At 43.4% G+C, this 27,110-nt stretch overlaps 1 protein-coding gene across 4 annotated transcripts in view; it reads left to right on the top strand.

Annotated features, from left to right (window-relative positions):
* Positions 1-2,450: 2,450 nt before the first annotated feature.
* The window catches only part of N4BP1 (NEDD4 binding protein 1), a 37,022-nt gene continuing 12,362 nt past the window's right edge, over positions 2,451-27,110 (top strand). The window contains exons 1-2 of one of the 4 annotated variants that reach the window (XM_023726972.1): positions 2,451-3,214; positions 19,793-21,468. In XM_023726972.1, the coding sequence (XP_023582740.1) occupies positions 3,101-3,214; positions 19,793-21,468 (1,790 nt within the window). In that variant the 5' untranslated portion in view covers positions 2,451-3,100. Of the gene's footprint in view, positions 3,215-15,876; positions 18,079-18,501; positions 18,645-19,792; positions 21,469-27,110 lie in introns of those variants that run through there. The other 3 variants (XM_023726974.1, XM_023726975.1, XM_023726973.1) reach the window with 3 other exon arrangements.

Raw genomic sequence — 27,110 nt, 5'->3', positions numbered from 1 at the left:
TAGCTGGTCTGAGTTGCCGTGGTTTTTCTACACCCGTGGTAGCTGGTCTCGAGTTGCCGTGGTTTTTCTACACCCATGATAGTTGGTCTGAGTTGCTATGGTTTTTCTACACCCGTGGTAGCTGGTCTGAGTTGCTATGGTTTTTCTACACCCATGGTAGCTGGTCTGGAGTTGCCGTGGTTTTTCTACACCCGTGATAGCTGGTCTCGAGTTGCTGTGGTTTTTAACCATCGTGTCAGTTTTAAATTTTGATTTTGCACCTGTGCTGTCATTGTCGTTTGCTCTTGGGTGGTACGGAGCCCGAGTGCTGCTTAGCTGCTAACAGAAATGTCCGTGGTTTGAACACAACAGCCACTCTGTTGGAGAAAAGACCTGGCAATCTGCTCCCATGAAGATTTCGGCCTAGGAAGCTATGGGGGCAGTTCTCTCCTGTCCTGTAGGGTCATTATGAGTTGGAATTGACCCGACGGTGCACCACAGCAGCAGCTCCTGCAGGTAGCACGCTCTGCTGTTCCTTCTCCACTTTCTGCCAGCTGCTTCTAACCGTACTGATCTGGGAGACTTCCGACAAAGCCCCTTAATTAAGCGTGTGCCTGTGATAAGAGATGGCAGATTTGGGACAGTGCTGCCGAGAATCCTTTCCCCAGGTCAAACCTGCAGACTCTTGAGTAGCCACTTTGGTCATTTCTGGTTCTGGTTATGTTCTGGATGGCACAGGTTGACAGGAGCTTCTCTGCATTCATGAGATGTTACAAGAGTGTTAAGAGCTGAGTTTATAGAATGTAGAATACAGTAAATCCCCAAGTTACGGACAACGTCTGTTCCCTTTAATGTTACGTAAATCTGCTCTCATTTTGAAACCAACCCCTACTCCCAACAATTTCTTCTTCGAAATTACCCTCACTTGCTGCACGTGCAGCTTTTAAATCATTGAGAAAACTTTGAGCCTTTTCTTAGACTGAAGGAAGGCTAAATAAGAACCTGTGCACCTGTAATAACAGCGTGGGGGCGGTGTCTGACCTCCTCCAACCCCACAAGGGGGAGGAGAACCAAGATCAGCAGCACAAGGCTGACTCCCATGAGGTGGAGGCCAGAGAAGCCTCCTCTCTCCTCCATCTTCACTAATTCTGACACCAACCGTCCCTCCCACAGCACTCTACTTCTCTGCTGGGTTCGATAATTCATTGCAGTGGCCACACAGAACTCAAAGACCCTACTCACGATTATGGGGTTTATTATAAGGAACACTCAGGATACAGTTCTTCCATCAGGATAGCCTCTCCCCAGCTGTGTTCGCAGGCACGCCTCTCCCTGGCCCTCAGTCTCTGCCCAGAGGCACTCAGCTTTCTCTCTCCGTGGTCCGGGAAGCCCACCTTGCCATCTCCTGCTGCCGGGTCTGTCCTGCTGGTCTCTCCTTCCCTGGTGGTGGTGGGCTTCTCGCCTCGCTCTGGAATTGGCTCTCTTTTAAGGCAAAACTGACCAATCCCCTTGGTAGGCCACAATTACCCTATCATAGTCACCCGGAGGGGAGTTACAAGACCATGGCTAGAAAGGCCACACACAAAAGTAATTAATCACACCACACACCTTTTCCAACTTAACCTAACAATTTGACTTAAAGACACACTTAGGAAGGATCTTGTTCATAACCCGGGGACTGCTGTAATAGAAATTTATTTTGCCACATGAAAGGGGAGTTATTTTATGTGTATACTCCCCCCCCCTTTTTTTTCTTAAAAGCCTGCGTAAGGTAAAACAGAATGAGAACATTGCAGAATAGGGGAGAGAGTTTTTAATTAATGTTAAAATGTTCACATGTAGAGCCAAATGCAAATGGCAGATATTTAGGCCCAAAGAATCCATATCAATGTAACTGACAGCCAGACACCTCCTAGAATGTAATAATGCTGTATACATATTGTTCACTTCTGAATTTGAGTATAATAATCAATTGTTGTGCTTTGCAATTCATTAAATTATTAATGAGGGAAAAAAAAAAAGAATTGAGTCTGTAAATCCCAGGGGATAATTACTTACTTTTAGGGCACTAAATTTTTTTTTTTTAAAGTGTTTTCCACATCTAAAGCTGTAACGAGCTTTTAGCATAGCTCCTCCTCCAACTTTGCAGTTACTGTTGCGATAATAGTTTTCCCCCAGAGTACCGCTCTCCACAAAAGGATTTGCAAGGACGATGCTACGAACTGCACTGTAAAAGGGGCAAGGTGGGTGCACCCCGCCTTTATCACTAACTGCATAGTGCCAGGTTCAGCAGGACTCCAGTTCCCACCTGGAGTTGGACCCAGGCTTCACCTTCCCAAATCTCCATTCCTCGTGGCCAGCCACTTCTGTAGCAAAAATTCTCAGATCCTAAGTACCCAGAGTTAGATCAGACCTCATCTCCAGCCACCCTGAACTGGGTCCAAGCAGCTACAGGCTCAGGAGTCTGCACAGGTCCTTGTACTTCAGACCAGCTGGTATCTCTCCCTCTGTCTCTCGTGCCCTGGGACTAGGTCACAAGCTAGGACTGTATCCTACTTCATCCATTGTCCGTGCAGCCTTATCACCCAGTCACCCAGAGCTGGGTCTACAGAAACTAACTCTGTCCTGCCAGCCCCTGCCGGCTCATTGTTCCCGTGGGCTCATTAATTGTCTAGCACTATTCACAGACTTCACAGAGCCTGTTACCTATACTTACAGTTACCCGTCATTATAACCGGAAAGTATACAAGTGAAGAGACACATCAAGCAAGGTCTGAGTGAGGTCCTGGCATGAGGCTTCTGTTGTCCTGAGGTTTCCATTGTCCCGGGGACTCTCCGCACCCTGTCCTGTGCATGGATGTTCTCGCCAACCCTCAAAGCCCCACAGAGGAAGCTCCCAGGTCCAGAGTCCCCTGGTCATTGGGACCTCAATGCATGTGCATGACTGGAGCCTTAATGCACAGTTATGATCATACAGTCGATGCACACAGGACTGCATCATGCCCCCAACATTTCCTGCAGTTAAGTCTGCCAGGTGTGGGGCCTGTGTAGCCCCTACTTACCTGGCTATTTTAGAAAGACAAAGAGTGCCTTAATTGCTCAGGCTGTTTTCAGAAACCATATGCAAAAGGACAAACACAGTTTTTTGTTTCACAGGATCAATATGCTAGGAGAAGTATATGGATTTGTTTGTAAATCATCCATCGGATTGAGAATTTTATGGTATGAATTTTCGGTAGGTTCAAATGTATAAAACTTGGCTCAGGTTGATCGTTATAAACATTGACACTTTTGTTGTTATCACACCCACACACACACAGATGGAATCAGGCTCATTCACCAGTTATTGCAGTTACCTGTCTCAGCATCCAGTTTAAATTTACTTTTTCTTTTGATTGTGTGGTATTAAGAACATCCTAAATGATACAGTTAATTAGTTACAGATATTATAGTTTTGAAAAACTCTTGCAGAATATTCTTCAATGAAACTATTCCAGCAAAGCAACGGGAGTAATAGAAAATATTTGTTTCAAAGCTAGTCACTCACACTATTTCATAACTGCTAACATTCTTGTCTCAAATGTCAGAAAAGAATCCGCAAAACTTAAAATTAAGGCCAAAACTATACAACATAACAACATGGTATACATCTACTACTTTTTTAAAATTAAAATTACCCCTTGCCGTCAAGTTGATTCTGACTCATGGTAACCCTATAGGACAGAGTAGAACTGCCCCATAGGGTTTCCAAGGAGCGGCTGGTGGACTCGAACTGCCAGCCTTTCGGTTAGCAGCCGAGCTCTTAACTACTGCACCACCAGGGCTCCAGGTTAATTAAAATTAGCGAGTGAAAAACCAAAGACACAAGGAAAATAATTAGCCCAAAGGATTAAAGGGCCACATGAACCAGAGCCTTCACGAGTCTGAGCCCAGAAGAACTAGATGGTGCCCCGGCTACCACCACCCAATTGCTCTGACAGGGATCACAACAGAGAGTCCCGGACAGAGTAGGAGAACAATGTAGAACAAAATTCAAATCCACAAAAAAGACCAGACTTACTGGTCTGACAGAGACTGGAGGAACCCCTGAGACTATTTCACTCTGCTAACTCAGTACCGAAACCATTCCCAAAGTCCACTTCTAAGACAAAAATTAGACAGGCCTATAAAACAAACAGTAACACACATGAGAAATGTGCTTCTTAGTTCAGTCAAATAAAGGAGTGCAGATGGACAGCTCCTGCCCACAAGCAAGACAAGAAGGCAGGAAGGGACAGGAACTGGGCGAATGGACACGGGGAACCCGGGGTAGAAAGGGGAAGAGTGTTGTCACGTTGTGAGGATTGCAGCCAGTGTCACAAAATGGTATGTCTATAAATTTTTTAATGAGAAACTAACCTGAGCTATAAACTTCCACCTAAAGCACAATTAAAAAAAAAAAAAAAAAAGATGAGGGAATGTACCAAAATAATGTATGACTTGGTTTATAGTGAAGAATAGCAGTCCCCTGATTCTGCCCCTCCCTAACTTCCTAGAGGCAACTACTTTTCTATTTTTAGCTGTTCTGGTGGTTACCTGAATAGTTATAAACTATATACTGCTTTCTCATCAGTTATAGGCATTATGCACTTCCTTTAAGATTGGTGAGGAAAAATCTATCCCCATTATCCTAGTATACTTATTGTTTTTAGTTAAAGCAGTAAACAGGGTTTATATAATTACAACTTTAGTAAATATTACTGCAGAGCCAAGTACTATACTATATTATGTTTTCTTTCTGGCACAGCTTTCAGTTTTTCTGGACTTTAGATCTGCCTACCCAGTTTTTCTCCAGTTGTGAAACTTGCTCTACAAATATTCCTCTGTCTTATCTGTTCATAGAGCCCCTGCTTTTCTAAGAGAGCATCCCAAGAACCCTCTGCCCTCCTCCAGTCTCAGCTAGCTGACTCAGTTTGTCTCTGCACAGCTGTAATCTTTGTACTTTCATTTGCCACTCTTAGATTGTAGTCAAGGAACCCTGGTGGTGCAACTGTTAAGCACTCAGCTGCTAACCTAAAGGTTGATAGTTCAAACTGACCCAGCTTTGCAGGAGAAAGAACTGGCGATCTGCTCCTATAAAGAGTACGGCCTAAAAAACCCTACGAGGCAGTTCTACTCTGTCACATGGGGTTACTATGAATCAAAATCAACGTGAAGGCACCTAACAACAATCACAGATTGTATTTGTTAATTAATCCCCATATTCTTGATGAACTTCATTCTCAAGTAGTTTCTTAAAAAAAAGGTCCGTAGGAATAACTTTCCTAGCCTTTAGCATGTCCACAGATGCGACACTGGAAGCGCCCACTCATCTAGGCCGAGAAGTTTGGAAGACAGCTATCTGGCCAACTGACTGTAAGAGGTCCATGTTTATGTATTGTCCAAAGAAAGGGGATCCAACAGAATGTGGAAATTATCGAACGGTATCATTAATATCACACACAAGTAAAATTTTGCTCAAGATAATTCAAAAACGATTGCAACAGTACATCAGAAAACTGCCAGAAAGTCAAGCTGGATTCAGAAGAGGACATGGAACAAGGGATATCATTGCCAATGTCAGATGGATCCTGGCTGAAATCAGAGAATACCAGAAAGATATTTACCTGTGTTTTATTGACTATGCAAAGCATTCGACTGTGTGGATCTAACAAATTGTGAATAATATTGTGAAGAATGGGAATTCCAGAACACTTTATTGTGCTCATGTGGAACCTGTACATAGACCAAGAGGCAGTCGTTCAGACAGAACAAGGGGATACGGCGTGGTTTAAAGTCAGGAAAGGTGTGCGTCAGGGTTGTATCCTTTCACCATACTTATTCAGTCTTTATGCTGAGCAAATAGTCTGAGAAGCTGGACTATATGAATAAGAACGGGGCATCAGGATTAGAGGAAGACTCCTTTACAACCTGCAGTATGCAGTGTCTTAGTCAGCTAGTGCTGCTGTAACAAATACCACAAGTGGGATGACTTTAACAAACTGAAACTTACTTTCTCACAGCTTAGGGGGCTAGAAGTCCATATTCAGAGAGCTAGCTCTGGGGGAAGGCTTTCTCTCTCTGTCAGCTTTGGAGGAAGATCCTTATCTCTTCAGTTTCTGCTTCCTGGTTCTGTGGAGATCTTCATGTAGCTTGGCATCTCCCTTCCCAGGTCTCTGCATGCTAGCTTGTGTTTAATTTCTGTTGTATCTCAAAATAGATTGACACAGAATACACCCTACATTAATCCTGTCTCTCTAATATAACAAAGACAACCCATTCCCAAATGGGATTATAACCACAGGCATAGAGGTTAGGATTTATAACACATATTTTTGGGAGGACACAGTTCAATCCATAACATGCAGGTGACATAACCTTGCTTGCTGGAAGTGAAGAGGACTTGAAGCACTTACTTATGAAGATCCAAGACCACAGCCTTCAGTATGGATTACACCTCAACATAAAGAAAACAGAAATCCTCACAAAATGAGCAACATCATGATAAACAGAGAAAATACTGAAATTGTCAAGGATTTCATTTTATTTGGATTTACAATAAATGCCTATGGAAGCAGCAGTCAAGAAATCAAACAATGTATTGCATTGGGCAAATCTGACAAAAAAGACCTCTTTAAAGTGTTAACAAGCAAAGATGTCACCTTAAGGACTAAGGTGTGCCTGACCCAAGCCATGGTATTTTCAGTTGCCTCATATGCATGCAAAATCTAGAAAATGAATAGGGAAGACCAGAGAAAAATGGATGCATTTGAATTATGGTGTTGGTGAAGAATGTTGAATATACCATGGACTGCCAGAAGAACGAACAAATCTGTGTTGGAAGGAGTACAGCCAGAATGCTCATTAGAAGCAAGGATGGTGAGACTGTCTCACACACTTTGGACATGTTATCAGGAGGGACCAGTCCCTGAAGAAGGACATCATGCTTGGTAAAGCGAGGTTCAGTGAAAAAGAGGAAGACCCTCAACAAGATGGATTGACTCAGTGGCTGCAACAGTGGATCAAGCATAGCAATGATTGTGAGGATGGTGCAGGACTGGGCAGTGTTTTCTTCTGTCGTACATAGGGTCACTATGAGTCGGAACCGAGCTGATAGCACCTAACAACAACAGCAACAGAAATGTCTTTATTTTACCTCTATATTTGATAGGTAATGTAGATGGCTGTAGAATTAGGGATTGAAAATTATTTCCCCTTAAAATTTTTAATGCATTGCTGGCTTTTTTTTTTTAACCTATCATACAGAATTTCTATTGAAAGTTTTTGATATTCTCATTGTTACTATTTTGTGTATACCCTGTTCCCACTCCTTGCCCTGCCTCCAGGATTTTTCTGTTGTAGGCCTTGTAAAAGTTATCATGCCTGAGTACTCTGAGCCCTTTCAAGATGGGACTTGTGTCTTTTAATTCCAAGAAAGGATTTTTATGTTATTTCTTCAGTAATTATGTGTGGGGTCTAAGGTATTTTCATTCCAGGAAATGATTTTCTGTTTCTTTATTAATCACCATTCTGTCTTATTGGAATGCCAGTTATTTGAATTTGGGATATCCTAGACAGATCGTTAAAGTCTCTTTTCTCTCATTTTTCCCATTTGTGTGTGTGCGTGTTTGTGTTTGGGGGAAATTTCCACTCTGTCAACTCTTCTGAGTCCTGGTGGCTCAGTGCTTAAGAGCTTGGCTGCTCACCAAAAGGTGGACAGTTCAAATCCACCAGCACTCCTTAGAAACCCCATGGGGCAGTTCTAGTCTGTCCTGTAGGGTCACTGTGAGTCGGAATCAACTCGACGGCAACAGGTTTGGTTTCCTTTTTTTTTTTGGTCATTTCTTCTGTTGAATCCTATTATGGCTGTCATATTCTCAGTTTATGGCAACAATTGTGGGGAGGGTGCAGGACCGAACAGTGTTTCACTCTGTTGTACATTGGGTTGCTATGAGTCAGAACTGACTCGACAACACTTTCAATTTACCAGCACACTCATTCGGATTGCCTGCCTCCTCCCTCCCTTCCTTCCTTTCTTTCATATTGGGCTTCCTGGTTTCTGTTTTAAGAGCTTAGCATCATCTTGTATCTGTCTGAAAGCACTCATTAAAATTTGACATTCTTTTTTTTTTTTGTAACCCACATTACCTGGTTTCCTCCAGTTTATGTTATGTCCTACTTTTTTGGCCTGTATCTTTTATCATATTTGAGTCTGTCTTTCAACATGGGTGTTCTTATGTTTCAGTCTAGGTCTGAAAAGCTGATTGGAAGCTCTGTGTCTGGGCAGGATCTGTTGATAGGTAGGATTTACTTTGGGTGAATTAGACAGAGAATTAGCCCTTTTGTTGAGAGAGCAGTTGTTTTGAAGGTCTTTTATCTGGAGAAGAAACCACTCCTCTCCCCCTTGGGTAATTGTCCTTGGAAGTCTACTGAGAGGATGTGGTCAGCTTATCCTTGACTGTCCACACTGTCATCCCAACAGTGTTTAACTCCTGTGAATTCAACCGTACAGTTACTATATTAAACAGGCGGCATCGTTTATATTAACAGGCAACAAAGAGGTTCCATTTCCAGGTAAGGTAGGGGAAACAGGAATAAAAAAATAGGGAACAAACAGAAAACAAATAAAATGATAAACTTTAATTCAAACTTACCGATTACATTAAAAGTAAATAGTCTAAACACAACAATTAAAAGTCAGAGATTGTCAGAATGGATTTAAAACTAACTATATGCTGTCTTTAAGAAACTCACTTTAGATATAATGATACAAGTAGGTTAAAAATGTAAAAGGAGGAAAGCATATACTATGCAAACATTAATCAAACGAAAGCTGAACAGGTGATAGTACTATCAGGCAGCGTAGCCTTCAGATCAAGGCAAATCACCAGAGATAAAGAGGGGCATTACATAATGATCAAATGGTCAGTTGACCAAGATTACTAAATGTGTATTTACAAATACCCAATTATAGTTTGTGGTGAAATGAGTTCCTTTTTGTGGCCTTTTGCCTCGGTTTTTTGGAAGGGCAGCTTGAGAGATTTTCCCCCTAAACCCTGAGGAGTTACCTTTGCCCTAATTTTCTACCCAAGAGGGTTTGTTACGTTTGTCCAGGTTGCTTGACATTTCCTGGGTAAGCTGTAGACAACTTGGTTTGATACTTTTTATCTGACCCTGAGCTGCAGCCTGCCCTGTGATTGGTATGTACCTTGCAGGGATTGGTCAGTAGACTATGCAAATGAAGTATCTGTGACCTACTGAGAGGGGATTGGTCAGTTTGTGACCCCTCCCAGCGGGGCCTTGTAATTGACAAAGAGTCATGTATGCAAACAGCCTATCCCACAGAGGTTTTTCAGACAGACAGAAAGCAGCAGGAAGAAGCAGAGGGAAAAGAGGAAGCAAGGAACCTCCTAAAAGAGCTGTAATACGAGTCAAGGACTGTAACACTGAAGGCAGCAACAGGCCCGGAAGGGACCCAGCGGCAGAGACGGTGGTGACAAGCCCAGAAGGGGCCAACAGTTGATAAAAACATTAGACAAAAAGTCAGCAAGGATATAGAAGAACTCAGCAACACCGTCAGCCCAACCAGGTTCTAATAGACATTTAGGAACACTCCACTCAACAGCAGCAAAATACACAGTCTTTTCAATCTCCCACTAAACGTATACCATGATAGATCATATCAGGAACCATAAAACAAACCTCAACAAATTTAAAGAATTGAAATCATATAGAGTGGGTTCTCTGACCATAAAAGAATCAAACTACAAATTAATAACAAAAAGATAACAGGAAAATCTCCAAATACTTGGAAACTAAACAATATAGAGTATACTCTAAACTTCTAAATTATCTATGGGGCGAAGAGGAAGTCTTAAGGGAAATTTAAAAAATACATTGAACTGAATGAAAATACAACATATCAAAATTTGTGGAATGCAGAGGCAGGGCCAAGATGGCAGAGTAGTCACGATGTTTCCTGAGGTCCCTCTTATAACAAAGACCAAAAAAAAAACAAGTGAATCGATTGTATATGACAATCTAGGAGCCCTGAACATCAAAGACAAAGTTGAGGAATCGGACTGAGCAGCAGGGGGAAGGAGAAACGGTTCAGAAGCAGTGAGGGGTTGCCAGACCTGACCTGGCCAGCACCCGCACTCTGCAGGCTGGATTAGGTGGCACACACAGTGAGGCAAGCAGTGGCATTCTGGAGGTGTTTTCCACACTGGGAGAGATCGAGTGGCGGAGAGTCTGCTCAACCCTCCAGAACAGCAAGAAGCAGTGCTCGGTTGGCAAAAGATAAGTACGTGTGTATAACATACTGCACGGATCAACCCCCCCCCCCGCCACTTTTGGGAAATAGCTCTTTCCCATTTACCTGCTCCCTCCCTCCCTCTTCTGCTCCGAGTCCTGGGCCTGCTTCAGTGATTGCTGCCCCCCACCCTGGGCCAGAAGTAGGACCTGTCATGCTCCCTGAGCCGTTCTCCAGGCTTTGGAGAGGGAACAGATTAACAATCAGGAAAAAAAATCTGCCAGCTCGCCTAAGCTGGGAACTCAGGCAGGCACAGCCCCTTTGCCTAGGCACAGGCATAAGGGGTCCACGGACTTTGAATGCCTTACATCTCTGCATAGACCTGTGTGGGCCCACTTCAATAGGGTAGGCCCTCATTAGCACAGTACAGCAGGGTATATACCTGAAGCCTGTTCTCATCTGTATCAGCTATAAGGGGGAGTGGCAGATTCGTGACATTTCACACTGCCCTGCCCATTAAGCAGGGCCCTCATCTACCCACATCAGGGGCCTGAGGACTGGTGGCTCTACCCACTCCACCAAGCCACCCACAGCAGGGGTCCAAGAATAAGTGGTGACTCCCAGTCCTTACAGCCAACAGCATTGGGTGCCCATAGTCCAACTGCAAAACCCACCCACCTATGTGCTCTAGGGAACAAGGACACACTTTTCCTCCCAGGCACTCAGGGGCCGCCATCAGCCCCCTGCCTTGATCAGCATGTGACCCCCTACTGCAGCCAGATACTTGTGCCTACACCAGTCACCCCTGCCTGTCTAGGACTGTCGGTGACCGACAACCTGGACACTTGAGCCTACACAGGAAAAGTAAACTGACTCCTGGGCTCTCATACCTAGTAACAGCTCTAGCCAACTGGAAAGAGGACATGAGAGCCTCAAAGACGCCAATAATCAAACTGGCTTACAAGACCAGCCTATTTGGGCATATCAAAAAAAAAAAAAAAAAAAAAAAACACAAGAAGCTAGGACACAGTAAGCAAACATAAATAAATGTAATAACTTATTGATGGCTTGGAGACAACAGTCAATATCAAATCACATAAAGAGGCAGACCATGATGGCTTCAGCAAGCCACCAAAAGAAAAAATCAAGAAACCTTCCAGAGGAAGAGAACTTCTTGGAATTACCAGAGGTAGAATTCAAAAGATTAATGTACAGAACTTTTCAAGAGATCCAGACGGAGATCTGGCAAAACGTAGAACAAGCCACGGAACACACAGACAAAGCAATAAAGGAACTTAGGAAGGTTATGTAAGAGCATAATAACAAATTTAACAGGCTGAAGAATCCATAGAGAGACAGCAAACAAAAATCCAAAAGATTAACAATAAAATTTCAGAATTAGACAACTCAATAGAAAGTCATAGGAGCAGAATTGAGGCAATGGAAGTCAGAATTAGAGGATAAAGCACTTGACACCAACTTATTTGAGGAAAATCAGATAAAAGAATTTTAAAAAATGAAGAAACCCTAAGAATTATGTGGGATTCTATCAAGAGGAATAACCTACGAGTGATTGGAGTACCGGAATTGGGGGGTGGGAGGACAGCAGAAAGTACAGAATTGTTGAAGATTTGTTGGTAGAAAACTTCCCTGATCTCATGAAAAGATGAGAAGATAACTATCCAAGAAGCTCATTGAACCCCACACAAGGTAGATCCCAAAAGAAAGTCACCAAGACATATTATAATCAAACTTGCCAAAACCAAAGATAAAGACAGAATTTTAAGAGTGGCTAGGGATAAACGAAAAGTCATCTACAAAGGAGAGTCAGTAAGACTAAGCTCAGACTACTCAGCAAAACCATGCAGGCAGGAAAGCAGTGGGATGACATATATAAAGCCCTGAAGGAAAAAAAATTGCTAAGCAAGAATTACATATCCCGCAAAACTGTCTCCCAAATATGATGACAAAATCAGGGCATTTCCAGATAAACAGAAGTTTAGGGAATTTGCAAAAACCAAACCAAAATTACAAAAAATACTAAAGGGAGTCCTCCGGTTAGAAAGTCAGTAACATCAGACAACAACCCAAGACTAGAACACAGGACAGAGCAACCAGATATCAACCCAGATAGGGAAGTCACAAAAATTAATCAAAGCTAAAATGCTGAAAATAGGGAAACAGAGACATCAATATGTAAAGGATGACAACATTAAAGTAAAAAAGAGGGACTAAATGTAGTCATAGATCTTTCATATGGAGAGGAAGTCAAGGTGATATAAAGAAATAAAAGAATGGTTTAAGCTTAGAAAAATAGAGGTAAATATTAAGGTAACCACAAAGAAAACTAACAACCCTACACATCAGAATAAAAACCAAGAAAAACATAAAGACTCAGCAAATACAAAATCAACAACAATGAAAATTCATAAAGAAAAATGACTCAGCATAGAAAATTAAGTGGAACAAAGAAACTGTCAACAACACTTAGAAAAAAAAAATCAAAATGACAGCACTAAACTCACGTATCAAAATTTGTGGAATGCGGCTAACATAGTGCTGAAAGTCAGGGCGTTGACAGCACTAACTGCTTACATTGGAAAAGAGGAAAAGCCTCAGATCGGTTATCTAGGCACTCACCTCAGTGAATCAGAAAAACAAAATAAGCCCAGATCAAGCAGGAGGGAAATATAGATAAAGGGCAGAAATCAGCAAAATTAAAAACAAATAGAGAAAAAGCAATGAAACAAGCTGGTTCTTTGAAAAGATTAATAAAATCGACAAGCCTTTAATAACACTGACAAAGAGAAAAGACACAGATTAATGATATAGGGAGTAAAGGGATATTACTGCAGACCCTGCAGATGGTAAAAAGATAATATGGGAATACTACCAACAACTCTACACATGTAAATTTGACAACTTAGATCTAAGAAATGGGCAAAAAAGTAGACTTTGTTCGTGAAAAGTAGAAACTATCACAGCCTACCCAGTATGAAAAAGATGATTTGAGTAGTAGTATAGACATTAAGGAAATTGAATTAGTAATTTAAAAAGTCTCAAAAAGGAAATCTCCAGGCCCAGTTTGTTTCACTGGAGAATTCTATGAAGTGTTTAAATAAGAATCAACATAAATTCTACACTGTCTCGTCCAGAAAATATTAGAGGAGAGAACACTTCCCCAACTCCTTTGTAATAACTGTTATTACACTATGCTAAAGCCAGACAAAGACATAAAAAAAGAAAACTACGGACAAAAGTTCCTCGAATATAGATGCAAAAATTCTTGACAAAATATTAGCAAATAAAATTGAATAATGTTTAAAAAGAATTCACATCATGACCAAGTGGGATTTATTCCAGGGGTGGAAACCTGGTCCAATATTTAAACATCAGTGTAATCTATCATATTATAACAGGCTGAAGAAGAAAAATCACGATTATGTCAATGGATACAGAAAAGCATTTGACAAAATTTAATACCTATTCATAAAAACTCAGAAAACTAGGTATACAGGGTGACTTCCTTAACTGGATAAAGAACACCTACCCAGAAACTCTACATCTAGTGTCATACTTAATGATGAAAGACTGAATGTTTCCCCCTTAGATCGGGAGCAAGGCACACTAGTCAGCTGTGGCCGCTGCCCTTCAATATCATGCTGGAAGTTCTAGCCTGTACAGTAAGCAAGAGAAGGAAACAAAAGGCATACAGATCAGAAAGGAAGAAATATTTGTAGGTGACATGATAGTATAGAAAATCCCAAGCAATCTACAGCAAAAGTCCTAGAACCAACAGATGAGTTCAGCCAAGGCCATGGGATACCAAGTCAACATTTACAAACCAATTCTGTATACTAGCAATGAACTCAGAAACCAAAATTAAAAATACAGTAGCATTTACATTTGCTCAAAAAATTAAATGCTTAGGAGTAAATCTAACAAAATGTATACAGGCCTAGTATGCTCAAAATTACGAAACACTGAAGAAAGTGATCAAAGAAGGTCTAAATAAATGGGGAGATAACCTGCATTCTTGGATCGGAAGATATCAGTTACCCTCAAATTGATATGCAAGTTTAATATACAGGATTTTCTAACATAATCCCAACTAGATATATTGTAAACATAGGTAGGATTATTCTAAAATTTATATGGAAAGACAAAAGAACTAGAATAGGTAAAACAATTTTATAAAGAAGAACAAAGTGGGAGCGACTTATCCAATTTCAATACTTATTACATGGCTAGACTGTGTGGTATCTGTGAAGGGATAGATACATAGATGAAACAGAACAGGGAACTCAGAAATGTTGTTTTCAAGTCGGTTCCAAATCATAGTGACCCTATGTACAACAGAAGGAAACACTGCTGGTCCTGCGCCATCCTCACAATCATTGCTATGCTTGAGCCCATTGTTGCAACCACTGTGTCAGTCCGTCTTGTCAAGGGTCTTCCTCTTTTTCACTAACCCTTTGCTCTACCAAGCACGCTGTCCTTCTCCAGGGACTCGTCCTTCCTGATAACATGTCCAAAGTATGTGAGACAAAGTCTCACCATCCTTGCTTCCAAGGAGCATTCTGGCTGTAATTCTTTCCAGACAGATTTGTTCCTTCTTCTGACAGTCCATGGTATACTCAGTACTGTTTGCCAACAACGTAATTCAAAGGCATCGATTCTCCTTCAGTCTTCCTTATTCGTTGTCCAGCTTTCGCAGGCATATGAGGCGATTGAAAATAGGATGGCTTGGGTCAGGCGCACCTTAATCTTCAAGGTGACATCTTCGCTTTTTTAACACTTTAAAGAGGTCTCTTGCAGCAGGTTTGCCCAATGCAGTACGTCATTTGATTTCTTGACTGCTGCTTCCATGGGTGTTGATTGCAGATCCAAGTGAAATGAAATCGTTGACAACTTCAGTCTTTTCTCCGTTTATCATGATGCTGCTTATTGGTCCAGTTGTGAGGATTTTTGTTTTCTTTATATTGAAGTGTAATCCATACTGAAGGCTGTGGTCTTTGATCTTCATCAGTAAGTGCTTCAAGTCCTCTTCTCTTTCAGCAAACAAGATTGTGTCATCTGCATATCGTGGGTTGTTAATAAATATTCCTCTAATCCTGATGGCACGTTCTTCTTTATATAGTCCAGTTTCTCGGATTATTTGCTCAGCCTACAGATTGAATAAGTATGGTGAAAGGATACAACCCCAACACACAGCTTTCCTGACTTTAAACCACGCAGTATCCCCTTGTTCTGTTCGAACCACTACCTTTTGGTCTATGTACAGGTTCCTCATGAGCACAATTAAGTTCTGTAATTCCTGTTCTTCTCAGTGTTGTCCATAATTTGTTATGATCCACACAGTTGAATGCGTAGTCAGTAAAACACAGGTGAACATCTTTCTGGTTTTCTCTGCTTTCAGCCAAGACCCATCTGACATCAGCAATGAGATCTTTCATTCCACACCCTCTTCTGAATTTGGCTTGGATTTCTGGCAGTTCCACGTCAGTGTATGGCTGCAACTGTTTTTAAATTATCTTTGGCAAAATTTTACTTTCGTGTGATATTAATGATACTGTTCAATAATTTCCACATTCTTTTGGATCACCTTTCTTTGGAATGGGCACAGATATGGATCTCTTCCAGTTGGCTGGCCAGGTAGCTGTTTTCCAAATTTATTGACGTAGATGAGTGAGCACCTCCAGTGCTGCGTCCATTTGTTTGCGAACCCAGAAGTAGCCCCCACAGGTACAGCCACCTGATTCTTGACAAAGGTTCAAAAGCAATTCGATGAAGAAATGATAGTCTTTCCAAGTAGTAGTACTGGAGCAGTTGGATATCCATAAGCAAAAAATCAACCTCAACCTCACAGGTTATACAAAAATTAATTCAAAATGGATTGTTTTAAATGTAAAACCCTAAAACTTTTCGAAGATAATCTAGGACAAAATCTTCAGGATCTAGAACTTGGTGAAGAATTCTTAGACGTGACACCAAAAGCAGTGACCTTAAGAGAAAAAAAATAGATAAATTGGTTTTGCTTAAAATTAAAAACTTCTGCTTAAAATTAAAAACCTCTGTTACGAGAATGAAAGAACAAGCTACAGACCGGGAGAAAATATTAGCAAGTCATGTATCTAAGAAAGACCCATCTAGAGTGTATAAGGAACTCTCAAAACTCAACAGTAAAAAACAAAAAAACCAATTAGAAAATGAAGAAAAGAAATGAGCAGATATTGCATGGAAGAGGGTGTATGGATGGTAAATAGCACATGGTAAATGTTCATCATCGCTAGCCATCCGGGAAATGGAAACAAAGACCATGATGAGGTACATACTTCATTCCTATTAGAACAACTAAAATAAAAAATAGTGAAAATACCAAATGCTGACAAGGACATAGATAAACTGGATTTCTTGTACATTGCTGATAGGAATATAAAATGGTCCAGTCATTCTGGAAAATAGTTTGGCAGTTCCTTAAAAAATTAAACATAATGCTTAACACATGACCCAGCAATTACAGTCGTGGGTGTTTATCCCAGAGAAATGAAAACTTAAGTCCACATAAAAACCTCTACATGATTGTTCTTAGCAGCTATATTTATAATAGTCCCAAACTAGACACAGCCAAAATGTCCCTCTATAGATGAATAGTTAAAAAACTGGTCCATCCATACCGTGGGACACTACTCAGCAATAGCAAGGAATGAACTGTTGATACATGCAGCCATTTGGATGGATGTCAGGAGCATTATGCCGAATGAAAAAAGCCAGTCTCAGAAGTCACATACCGTATGATCCCATTTATAGAACATTCTTAAAATGACATAACTGTAGATGTGAAAACAGATTAGTGATGCCCAGGGTTCATGGTGGCTGTGACTAAAAGGAGTAGCATGAGGGAGGTGTTTGTGGTGATAGATTCGTTCAGTATCTTGATGGAGGCAGTGGTTACAGGAATCTGAATGTGATAAAATGGTTTAGAAAGACACACACACTGTCAGTGTTAATTTCCTGTTTTTCTGATACTGTGTTATCATTATGTAAGATGCTGGCACTACGGAAACTGATTGAAGGGTATGCAGGATCTTTCTGTACTCTGTTTGCAGCTTCCTGTGAACCTATAATTATTTCCAAATATTAAAAATAAAAAACTTCAGGCAACAACCTCAATACAGCATCAGTTCAAACGGAAGCAATAGCCAAATGGTTGCACGTTTTGACATCTTCAGGATAAACCCCGTTGCCGTGGAGTCGATTCCTTCTCATAGTGACCTACAGGACAAAGTAGAACTGCCTCGTAGGGTTTCCAAGGAGCGGCTGGTGGAGTTGAACTGCTGGCGTTTCGGCTAGCAGCCATAGCTCTTAACCACTGCACCACCAGGGCTCCATCTTCAGGGATACTGACATAGATATTTAGCTCTCTGCTTGCACATTCAAGAGGAAAGAAAGATCAGTTACTGTACTTTGTGTTTAACTCAGTTACCGTGTTACAGAAATGGCAGACTGCCATAAGAAAAAGCCAAGATTGTGCAGCACCGATGATCTGTTCTTTACCACCAAGCCTACAAATACTACCGACACATGCAGTGAGCATAAGAGAGCAAAGAAGCCATGGCTGAATATCCCGCTGCTGAGACTGAGCTCTTCCTCTGTGGCGTGTCCCTCATATTTCTGGTGTTTCATCTGCTCATAGGACTTTTGTAGTGCTGAAATCTCGGTGCATGAGGAAGGTGTACACATGTTTGAATATAAACTATAACTGAAGATGTGTGGCCATCGACAGAGAGAGTGTATGGTGGGTGCCATCTTGCAAAGCCTCGTTTTGAGTTGAGTGAAATAACACTTTTTTTTTTATTCTTCAGCTAAGACAGCCGAAGAGGTGATTTATTGTGCACGTTAAACCCCCAGCCGCAACCGAGAACAGAACTAGTCCAGACTGCCACAGGGCCAAGGCAAAGGAGCAGAAGGGACTGATTTTGTATGAGCACAGTGGGCCTCTTGGAGGTGTTTGTGGCGATCGAATGGTGATGGAAGTTCTAGATCCATTGAGACAAGTTCTAGACGGTAGCATGCAGTCAACGTCTTGTACCAGCGTCCCCGGCCTCGGGCATTCCACATTCCTGCTGCCGCGGCTTCCCTGGGCGCCCACCCTGGTGGTTCTTGGGACCTCTGCTCATCTTTCTTCTTTCGTGCTGCAGCCTGTGCATTCACTTCTCCCTCCGCTTGGCTGTCGTGGCTCAGAGATTCCTAACAAGATGGTGCTGAGGCCGAGAGTGAAGTAGCACCGCGTTTGCTCATGCCATTTCTAATTTTGTTTGGAGTATAGATCAGATACCGCTAAGCTCATTTCTCACAAATGGCCACGCAGAGGTTTTCCCTGATAATAATTGAGGTAACAGTGTTATTTGTTACTATTTAGTAAGCACTTGCTATGCACAAGGCATTCTTGCCAGGACCTTAGGTTGATTATCTCACTGAATTCCCTCAGCAGCCCCAAGACTGCACTAGCCTTATCTCTGTTAGAGAGAAGAAACAGGGACTTGCGGGGGTTAGGTAGCGTGAGCAAACTTGCACAAGTTTATGGCTGGAATTTCAGGCCAGGACACCCTGACTCCAGATCCCATGTTCTTAACAAGTATGTGTCACTGTTCTGTTGTTTTGTTTTGGGGTTGGAGGGCGGGGAGCATGTGGTGCTTGCTTGCTTCATATCCTGCCCCCAACAGCAACTGAATTGCTTCAGAACCCAGTTCCCTTTCTTATCTCATTCAGGCCTCCTTCAATACCATATTTCACAGAAACCCTGCCTTAGCTTTATTTGAGGATGGCAGAGCTGTCCAGCCGTCTCTGGTTCTTTTTACTTTGGTGTTGTTAGCTCCCATCTAGTGGGCCCCCCAGTGGCAACCCCATGCACAGTTGGATCCAAGTGTTGTGATCTGTAGGTTTTCATTGGCTGGTTTTAGGTCTCCATCAACACAGTTTGGTCTTTCTTAGAAAACACATAAAATTCTATAGGGTATATTGTTAATATTGTCCATAAATGCCTTCAAGAAATCAGTTTGTTTTATCTGGAAAGCAAGGGCTATAGTAGCGAAGCAAAACCAAGGTTCATTCTCAAGTAAATAATTTGAGTGGATTAATAGCTTATCTCTTAATTATGTCATAGCAGTAAGAAATGACTGATAGCACAGCAGATGTTTAGAACAAACATTTTACATCTATTTTATAGATGTAAATAAGTCTAGTCTTGTGATCCTCCACTGTGCAGCCGGGCACGTCCCTAAGATCACGCTGCCAGACACACAGTTGAGAATTTACAGATACCTGCAGTTAGATTTAGATACAAACGTTTTAGTTCCTCTGAAAACAGTTAAGCAACTTATTTTAAATCTTTTATTTAAAACATGGCATTTTCCCCAAAGTTACAGACATGCTTTTTGATCTTTGTAAAATCAACTTGACATTTGTAATTACACGAATAACATTAAGATGTGCTGTAAGGAGCTTTGTAAATTGATCTAATTTCTTACCGTCTCTTCACAGGAATATATTAAAGGAATCTGTGAACCTGAACTGGAAGAAAGAGAGTGTTACCCCAAAGCTATGCATTGCATTTTTGTTGGGGCGCAGAGCCTGTTTCTGAAGAGCTTGATTCAGGATACCTGTGCTGACCTCTGCGTCCTGGATGTCGGTCTTCTCGGCATCAGAGGGAGCGCCGAGGCCGTGGTCATGGCGAGGAGTCACATTCAGCAGTTTGTCAAGCTCTTTGAGAATAATGAGAACCTACCCAGCAGTCTCAAAGAATCGGAGGTGAAAAGGGAATTTAAACAATTTGTCGAAGCCCGAGCAGACAATTATACGATGGATTTGTTGATTCTGCCCACTTCCTTGAAAAAGGAACTTCTGACTCTCACACAAGGTGAGGATAATCTGTTTGAAACAGGAGATGATGGTGTTCTTGAAGTCAGAGATTCCAAACAAACAGACTTGACGCAGATTGCTGCCCCAGGGCAGAATATTTCCAGAGATGAAATTGTCTTGCAGGAAGATGAAAGAAAGAAAGCTGGCACTCCTGTTTCGGAACTTACAAAACAAATGGACACGATCTTTTCCAGTTCACCAGCTGTCCCTTTTGTTCCAGTAAATGGCCTACCCCCAGATGAAGAGGCACTCTTGAAAGAGAGGATTTGTCACAAAAGGAGATCTTCTGATTCTGAAGAAAGACATACCAAGAAGCAGTTTTCTTTGGAAAATGTTCAACAGGGGGAGCCTGTATGTGACGGTAGGACATCAGCCAGAAGTGTAACCGCTGACCTGTCTGGTTCTCCTGACTCTGAACATGTAAGTCCAGACGCAAAAGACACTACTGAAGAGATGGAATACAACATCCTCGTCAACTTCTTTAAAACCATGGGCTATTCCCAAGACGTCGTCGAAAAGGCCATTCGGGAGTTCGGGCCATCCGCAGAACCGTTACTGCTCTTAGAGGAAATAGAAAAAGAGAATAAAAGGATCCAAGAAAACAGAGCATTTTCAGCTGGTACTCTGTACCCAGAGACCAACAAAACCAAAAACAAAGGTGTTTGTAACAGCATGAGCGAGCTTACAGCAGATTCCACTCCAAAGAAGACACAAAATCAGACGCAGCAAAATATGGTGGGAAAATTTTCCCAGTTACCATTCAAAGTGGAGTCAAAACCATGTACCTCAAATTGCAAAACTGATTCTCTCAGAGCAGTGCCAACAGAACAGAAACAGGAAATGTGGGGTTCAAGCCAGAGCTACACTTGTAACGTAGACCTTGAAACCGATGGCCCTTCGCCCTCTGCTACCCCGTCGAGCCCCAAAGAAGCTGTCAGTTTTGTTTCAAGGGGCGCTTCAGGTCATCACCCCAGGGTCCCAGTGTTGCAGCACCAAGCAGAACCCTTCCTTCCAAATCACATGAGATCCACCTGTGGGAGTCGCTCAGGGTGTGGCAGCTCCCCCGCGGCGAAGCCCGCCTGTCCACCCGTTTCTCCACCCACGCGGCTGCCCCAGCCACCGCCGTCAGTCGCTGATGCAAGACTGGCCGGAGCGTCTGATCACGGCGATAGCTCAGTGACGGGGGTTCAGCGGTTTCGAGATACTCTAAAAGTGCCCTACAAGCTGGAATTGAAAAACGAGCCTGGGAGGACGGATTTGAAGCACATTGTCATAGACGGGAGCAACGTCGCCATCACGTAAGTCCACTTGGCAGGTCAGCTGAAATCTTAAATGGGGCTGGAAGCGGTGTCTCAGAGTGACAGATATTTATAGGAAGTGCCCTGTGCATCTGTCGAGCTGATCTGTAGCCTTACCTGGATGGGGGAGGCGGGGCAGCTGGTCGGGAAGGTTTTGTCATTCCATCTTCTGGAGTTGTGAGCTGTGCTTCACCCTGCTGCCTAAGTCTGAATGCAAGAGATGGTAGAAAATCCAGCTCTTCACATTGCGTTGCCCAGTAACAAGCAGCATGGAGACTGTAAATCATTAGACCCCTGATGGCGTGAATACCCCTAGGTCCTGAATATGAGTGCGGAGTGTAAGGTAGACGAGCAGTTTTTCTGCTGAACGGGCCCAGTCTCTAGCCCAGAGTGGGCAGCGTGTGCAGTGGTGATAGGTGTGACATTCTTCTCTTAAACCCTCCCACTGGTGGATTGAAGCAGCCTCCATTCTAATGAAACAGTCAGTTTGAGCTGTTGTGGGCTTCTGCTCTTACTAAAATTTGTATATTCGTTTTTAGTAAAAAGAGTTAAACAGGTGCTCATAAGCCTTTCTTGGAATCCCTCAAGATACTGATTGGACACCTGTGGTGTGGTACTGGGGGGCAGTTGGACAGAGTGTCAAGGAGAGTGTGAGAGTGCGGTCCGAATCCCACCCCGCTGTGGGCCCGGGTCGAAATCCCACCCCGCTGTGGGCCCCCTGTTGGATCTTGAGCAGGTGATTCAAGCCTCCTGAGCTCCAGTTCCTACACGTGTGTTTCTGGTGATGTTCCAGCACCTGCTGGGTGAGGTCCCGCTGATTGGGAAGAAATCAAGTAGCCACAATTCAAGAGAAGGGGCACCTAGGCGTGGATGTGAGGATGGCGCAGGCCCGGGCAGTGTTTCGTTCTGTTGTACACGGGGTCACTGTGAGTCGGAACCGACTGGACGGCGCCTGACAAGAAGGTGTGGATGAGGAAGACGTTGCCAAATCAGAGAACGGTTCCTCGGAACTGCTGAGTTTTTGCATGCCCTCTGCCCTAGGAATTGTAAAAGATTAGCTAATGCCTGAGTTTTTAGGAATACCGGATGGGGTTGAGAAAGAAATCTTATTGAAATACAGTAAGATCTGCGAAAACCAGAACCTGTGTAAGGTGGAAACCTGGCAGAGAAGGAAAACGCCAACATTTTGCACTAAACAAGCCACAGAAAAGTGGTAAGCCTGCACCCTGTCAAAGACGGAAAACTTGCAAGACCTGGAAAAACAAGGCAGTCCGGTTGTGTTCCGGCTCTTACAGGCTTCACTGTATGTAAGCGCTTATTATGTTTATTTATTGTTTTGTTCGTTTTTTATTATGAGACTTTACAAACAAATACACAAGACAGAGCAATATGATGAAATCCCATGTGCTCATCACTGAACTTAAAGTTAGCAGCTCACGGCCCTTCTTGTTTCATCTGCACCCCCACCTCCTGCCTGTCGCCTGCATTTTTCTGAAGGAAACCTCAGGCATATCATCTCATCCATAAATACGGTAGTATACATTTCTAAAAATATAAGGACTCTTGTTTTTTATTTTTTGAATGAATTATTGACTCCGTGTTTAGCCATTTAAAAAAAATGCCAGCATTTCACATGTTAAAGTTTGAAGACAGGTGGTAGAAATCTGTAAAATCCACTTGTTGGTCTTCATTTCCGAATGACGCTGTTTATCGTCACCTCGCTTTGGGTTTGGCAGCTCTGCTGGGGGAAGCCCAGCAAGTGACCCACGGCTGCACAGCGTTAGCTAAGAGACTGCAGTGCGGCCTCAGTCACCCACATGTCAAACCCAGTGCCAGTTCCCCAGTTACGATTCTTGAGTCAAATGGTGATGTAAAATTTATGTCACGACTCTAATCGTAACCCTTTTTCACTTTTCTGTGTGTGGAAAGACTTTCCAAATTCGTGTTCAAAGAATGAGAAATGCAAATTAGCACAGTATGACCAGTGATAATGCCACTTTAAAAAACCTTGTGGGTGGTGGCCAGCGTTTCTCAGAGGTCACAGTTGGAGTTTGGAGTGGTACCGTCCGTCCTGGACAAGGGTGTCTTGCCTATCTGGTCTGTCCCACTCTGCCAGCAGTCCCCATCCCCAACCCCAGTCACAGCAACACTCCACAGCCCCCCCCCACAGTCATTTCCTGTCAGTCCCTAGAGGACAGTACCATCTCTTTGAAAACCGCTGAATTAATGCACTAAGGCAAAATGCAAGCTGTAATAGAATGTTCTTTAGTGTCTTGGAAAACTGACTGCTTTCGGGGGGATTTGAATTTTCTTTAAATTCAGAGATGTCCCAGTGTAAAAGCAACACTTTCATCCAAAGATGTGTTGACCTAAGAAGACAGCCTTCTGCTTAATTTGATGAAGGTTATTCTGAAAATATCCTTTATTTATTAACCCTTATTCTAAATAAATTACTTCAGTACTAGTCTGAATTAGATGGGACTATAAATTCTATGAAGGGGGTAGTCTGTATCTGTTCTGTTCACAGAACCATCCCCAATGTCTGTGGTGCCTGGCACATACTAGGCATCAGTGAAGATTTTTTGAATGAATGAGTGAATTGAAGACTTCAAGAAGATTGAGTTTTTTTAAAATGACTTTCACCACCCATTTCAACTTAATGGTTGCTATTCCGATGAGCAATTTAGATTAAATTGTAATCGAGGCCTATATTTGATCCAACAAATATGTGGAATCTTAAAGCTGGAACACCTGTCGTATGTGCCAAAGAGCGGCAGTTTGAACGCACCAGCCGCTCCTTGGAAGCTCTGCGGGGCAGCTCTGCTCCGCCCTGTGGGCTCGACTTGACAGCAGCAGATTTCGTTCTGGGTTTTGGTACTTGATCATTCTTAAAAGTGTAGTCTTCACACCAATTTTGTGAGGTGAAAATTATGCATAATTTACATACCTTGAAATGGAGGACCAGAAAGGCTTGCACATCTTAGCCAAGGTCACACAGATGGGAGATCTGAGCACACAGTATCAGACCCCAAACCACCACAGGCCGCCTCCTCCCACGGGCGCTGAGGCTGGATTTTCAGGCCTTGGCGGTGTCGGCTTGTTCCGCACTGCTGAGTAGACCTGAAGCAGTGGGAGCTGCTGGTCTCAGCCTCGCCCTGCCGCAGCCCCTTCCCTGGCTCTCTGCAGGGCCTTTGTCTGTTTGCCCGTCGAGCATGGGGTCTGCAGCTCACAGGCCCCTCTGAGAACTCACTGCTGAGTGTGTGCATATCTGCCCGGCTTTCCCCTTGTCGCCACCAGTGAGTCAAACGGTGAGTGAATGGAAACTGCCTGCGACGTATGGCTAGACAGCATGGTGCTGGCCAGGTAACGCGGGGCTGGCGGCCGAAACTCCAGCGTAAGAACACCTGACTTCTCGGTCGACAGTTTTCCATGTAAATGAGACTTGTCCCTTCATTTGCCAGAACTGTTTTTCTAAATCACGGTTACATGGCTATTTTTAAGCGGAGGCTATAGAAGGAAATTCCTCTTTCCTGGGTAAGTCAGCAAGGGTTTTCACTGCCCTGTCTGCTTCTCACGGCCGCGAGTTTCCATCAAGGATCTTAGCACGTGGCTCCCTCCCCCCCACCGTGGACACCCTTATAGTGGACTGCCTGCTAGAATATGGAAGACAGTCAGGTGATGCAAATTGTTACCTGTTGTATGGAAACAGGAGTGTACGTCTCTTGACAGCCTGCAAACCCAGACTGCCAGGCCTCCTGCTGTTAGTCCACTTTCATGCACTTAGAGCTGGGAGCCCCAGAGCTGTGGCCATCCCAGGCGTGGGAATGTGGGGGTGTGGGGGTGTGTGTGTGTGTTTATACTTTGTCTCTGAATAAGAATTGTCAGTCTGGGTTTACCTGTCAACTAGCTACTCTGATTTGATTGCAGTGGGGCTGGGAAGCAGTGACGATGAAGCCAGTTCTTGCATGGGCAGGATGTTGGGACTGAGGTAGAAAGAGTCCTTAGCGGACCCACTGTCTTCTTTTGAGGACAGTGATTTGGCTGCACTTGATTTTTTTTTTTTTTTTTTGGTAGTTTTATGTTCTGGGTAAAATCTCCATGTAGTCCAGAATGTTGAACAGCTGGTTTTACTCCCAACACAGCTCTAGAGACTTTTCAGGGTATCAAAAGTGATATTACTGAGGATGACGCTTTGAAAATTAGAGCTTATGCTTCTAGAAACTACATTCCTTCTTCACTAAGCTTGTTCTGTCCTGGGCAGCAGAATTTCATCGCATCTGCATTTTCCCCCGTTTTCCTCAGTGACCCAGGGGAATGGAGCTGGATACTCTGCCTCTACCCAGGGTCTACTGTTACCATGAGCAGAAGCATTTAAGGAAAAGAGGAAGGGGAGTTAGTACACATTTTTACCTGATATGAAGCTAGGGGACACTTTACGATGCACCTGCTCTGTGCAGTTCCCTTTCAGGCTTAACCAGACGGACCCCTGGGTTTTTCTAGTAACCTACAGGCTATTATTGTGTTTTGGGCTGTGGCCGACACCAACTGTAGGTAGGCCTGTCCTTGCTGGTGAGCACTTAGAATGATGGATGATTTGGTCTTTTTAAAAATTGAAAAGAGAGAAGTCCCTTCTCCAAAAAAACTGCCCCCACTCGTTTTTCCAGTAACAAATGTCATATGGTTACGTTCTTGCCTGCAGGGGCAGGTTAGCCAATAAGCAAGGTAAGCACGGGTTTACTTCTGCTTACTTACTAATCTGTAGTGAACAGGTTCACGTGGGTTCCTCTTTGATGTGGGTGGTGAGACCCACATGGAGTTGTTTGCTACAGATCAGTATGTAAGCACAAGCCCATGCTTGCCTTGCTTAATGGATAATCCGCCCCTGCTTGCCATATTTGAATGCTTTTAGATAAATAAATCCACTACCAAATTACTTCATCAAGAGTGGATTTGTGTAGAACTGCTGGATACCTGAGACCAAATGGGCGGCTCCTGTCCATAGGCGGGATGGGAGGGCAGGAAGGGACAGGAGCTTGTTGGATGGATGCGGGAAACCTAGGGTGGAAAGGGGGAGTGTGCTGTCACACTATAGAGATTGCAGCTAGTGTCACATAACAATGTGTGTATAAATTTTTGTATGAGAAATTGAGCTGTAAAGTTTCACCTAAAGCACAATTTAAAAAAAAAAAAAAAAAGATGTTTGTGTGATCTCCAGGGCCTCGGTCTCTTCTTGGTGCTTCACTGAGAAGAGAACGGGCTGTAGCCTCGAGAAGGAGGTGTCTCTAAGTAGCTCTTCTGAGTCTCCCGCCGTGTCAGAGGTCGGTCGAATGTCCAGCCCATTCCTGCTCTCAGGGGTCTAGATGTAGTTGGGGTGACAAGACTGCTGGGGGTAGTGGGAGGGGCACCGGCCGGGGGGAGGAGGCCCGCGTCTAATCTGAGCTCCTCTGCTCACCGCTCGGCGGCTGTGCATCCTGGGGCCAGCAGCCGCCCTCTCGGTGCCTCCTCTGCTCGGCGGCTGTGCATCCCGGGGCCAGCGGCCGCCCTCTCGGTGCCTCCTCTGCTCGGCGGCTGTGCATCCCGGGGCCAGCGGCCGCCCTCTCGGTGCCTCCTCTGCTCGGCGGCTGTGCGGCCCGGGGCCAGCG

Source organism: Trichechus manatus, unplaced genomic scaffold (assembly GCF_000243295.1).
Source record: "Trichechus manatus latirostris isolate Lorelei unplaced genomic scaffold, TriManLat1.0 scaffold00014, whole genome shotgun sequence".
NCBI classification, from domain to species: domain Eukaryota; kingdom Metazoa; phylum Chordata; class Mammalia; order Sirenia; family Trichechidae; genus Trichechus; species Trichechus manatus.
This window is presented reverse-complemented; position numbering and strand designations above follow the sequence as displayed.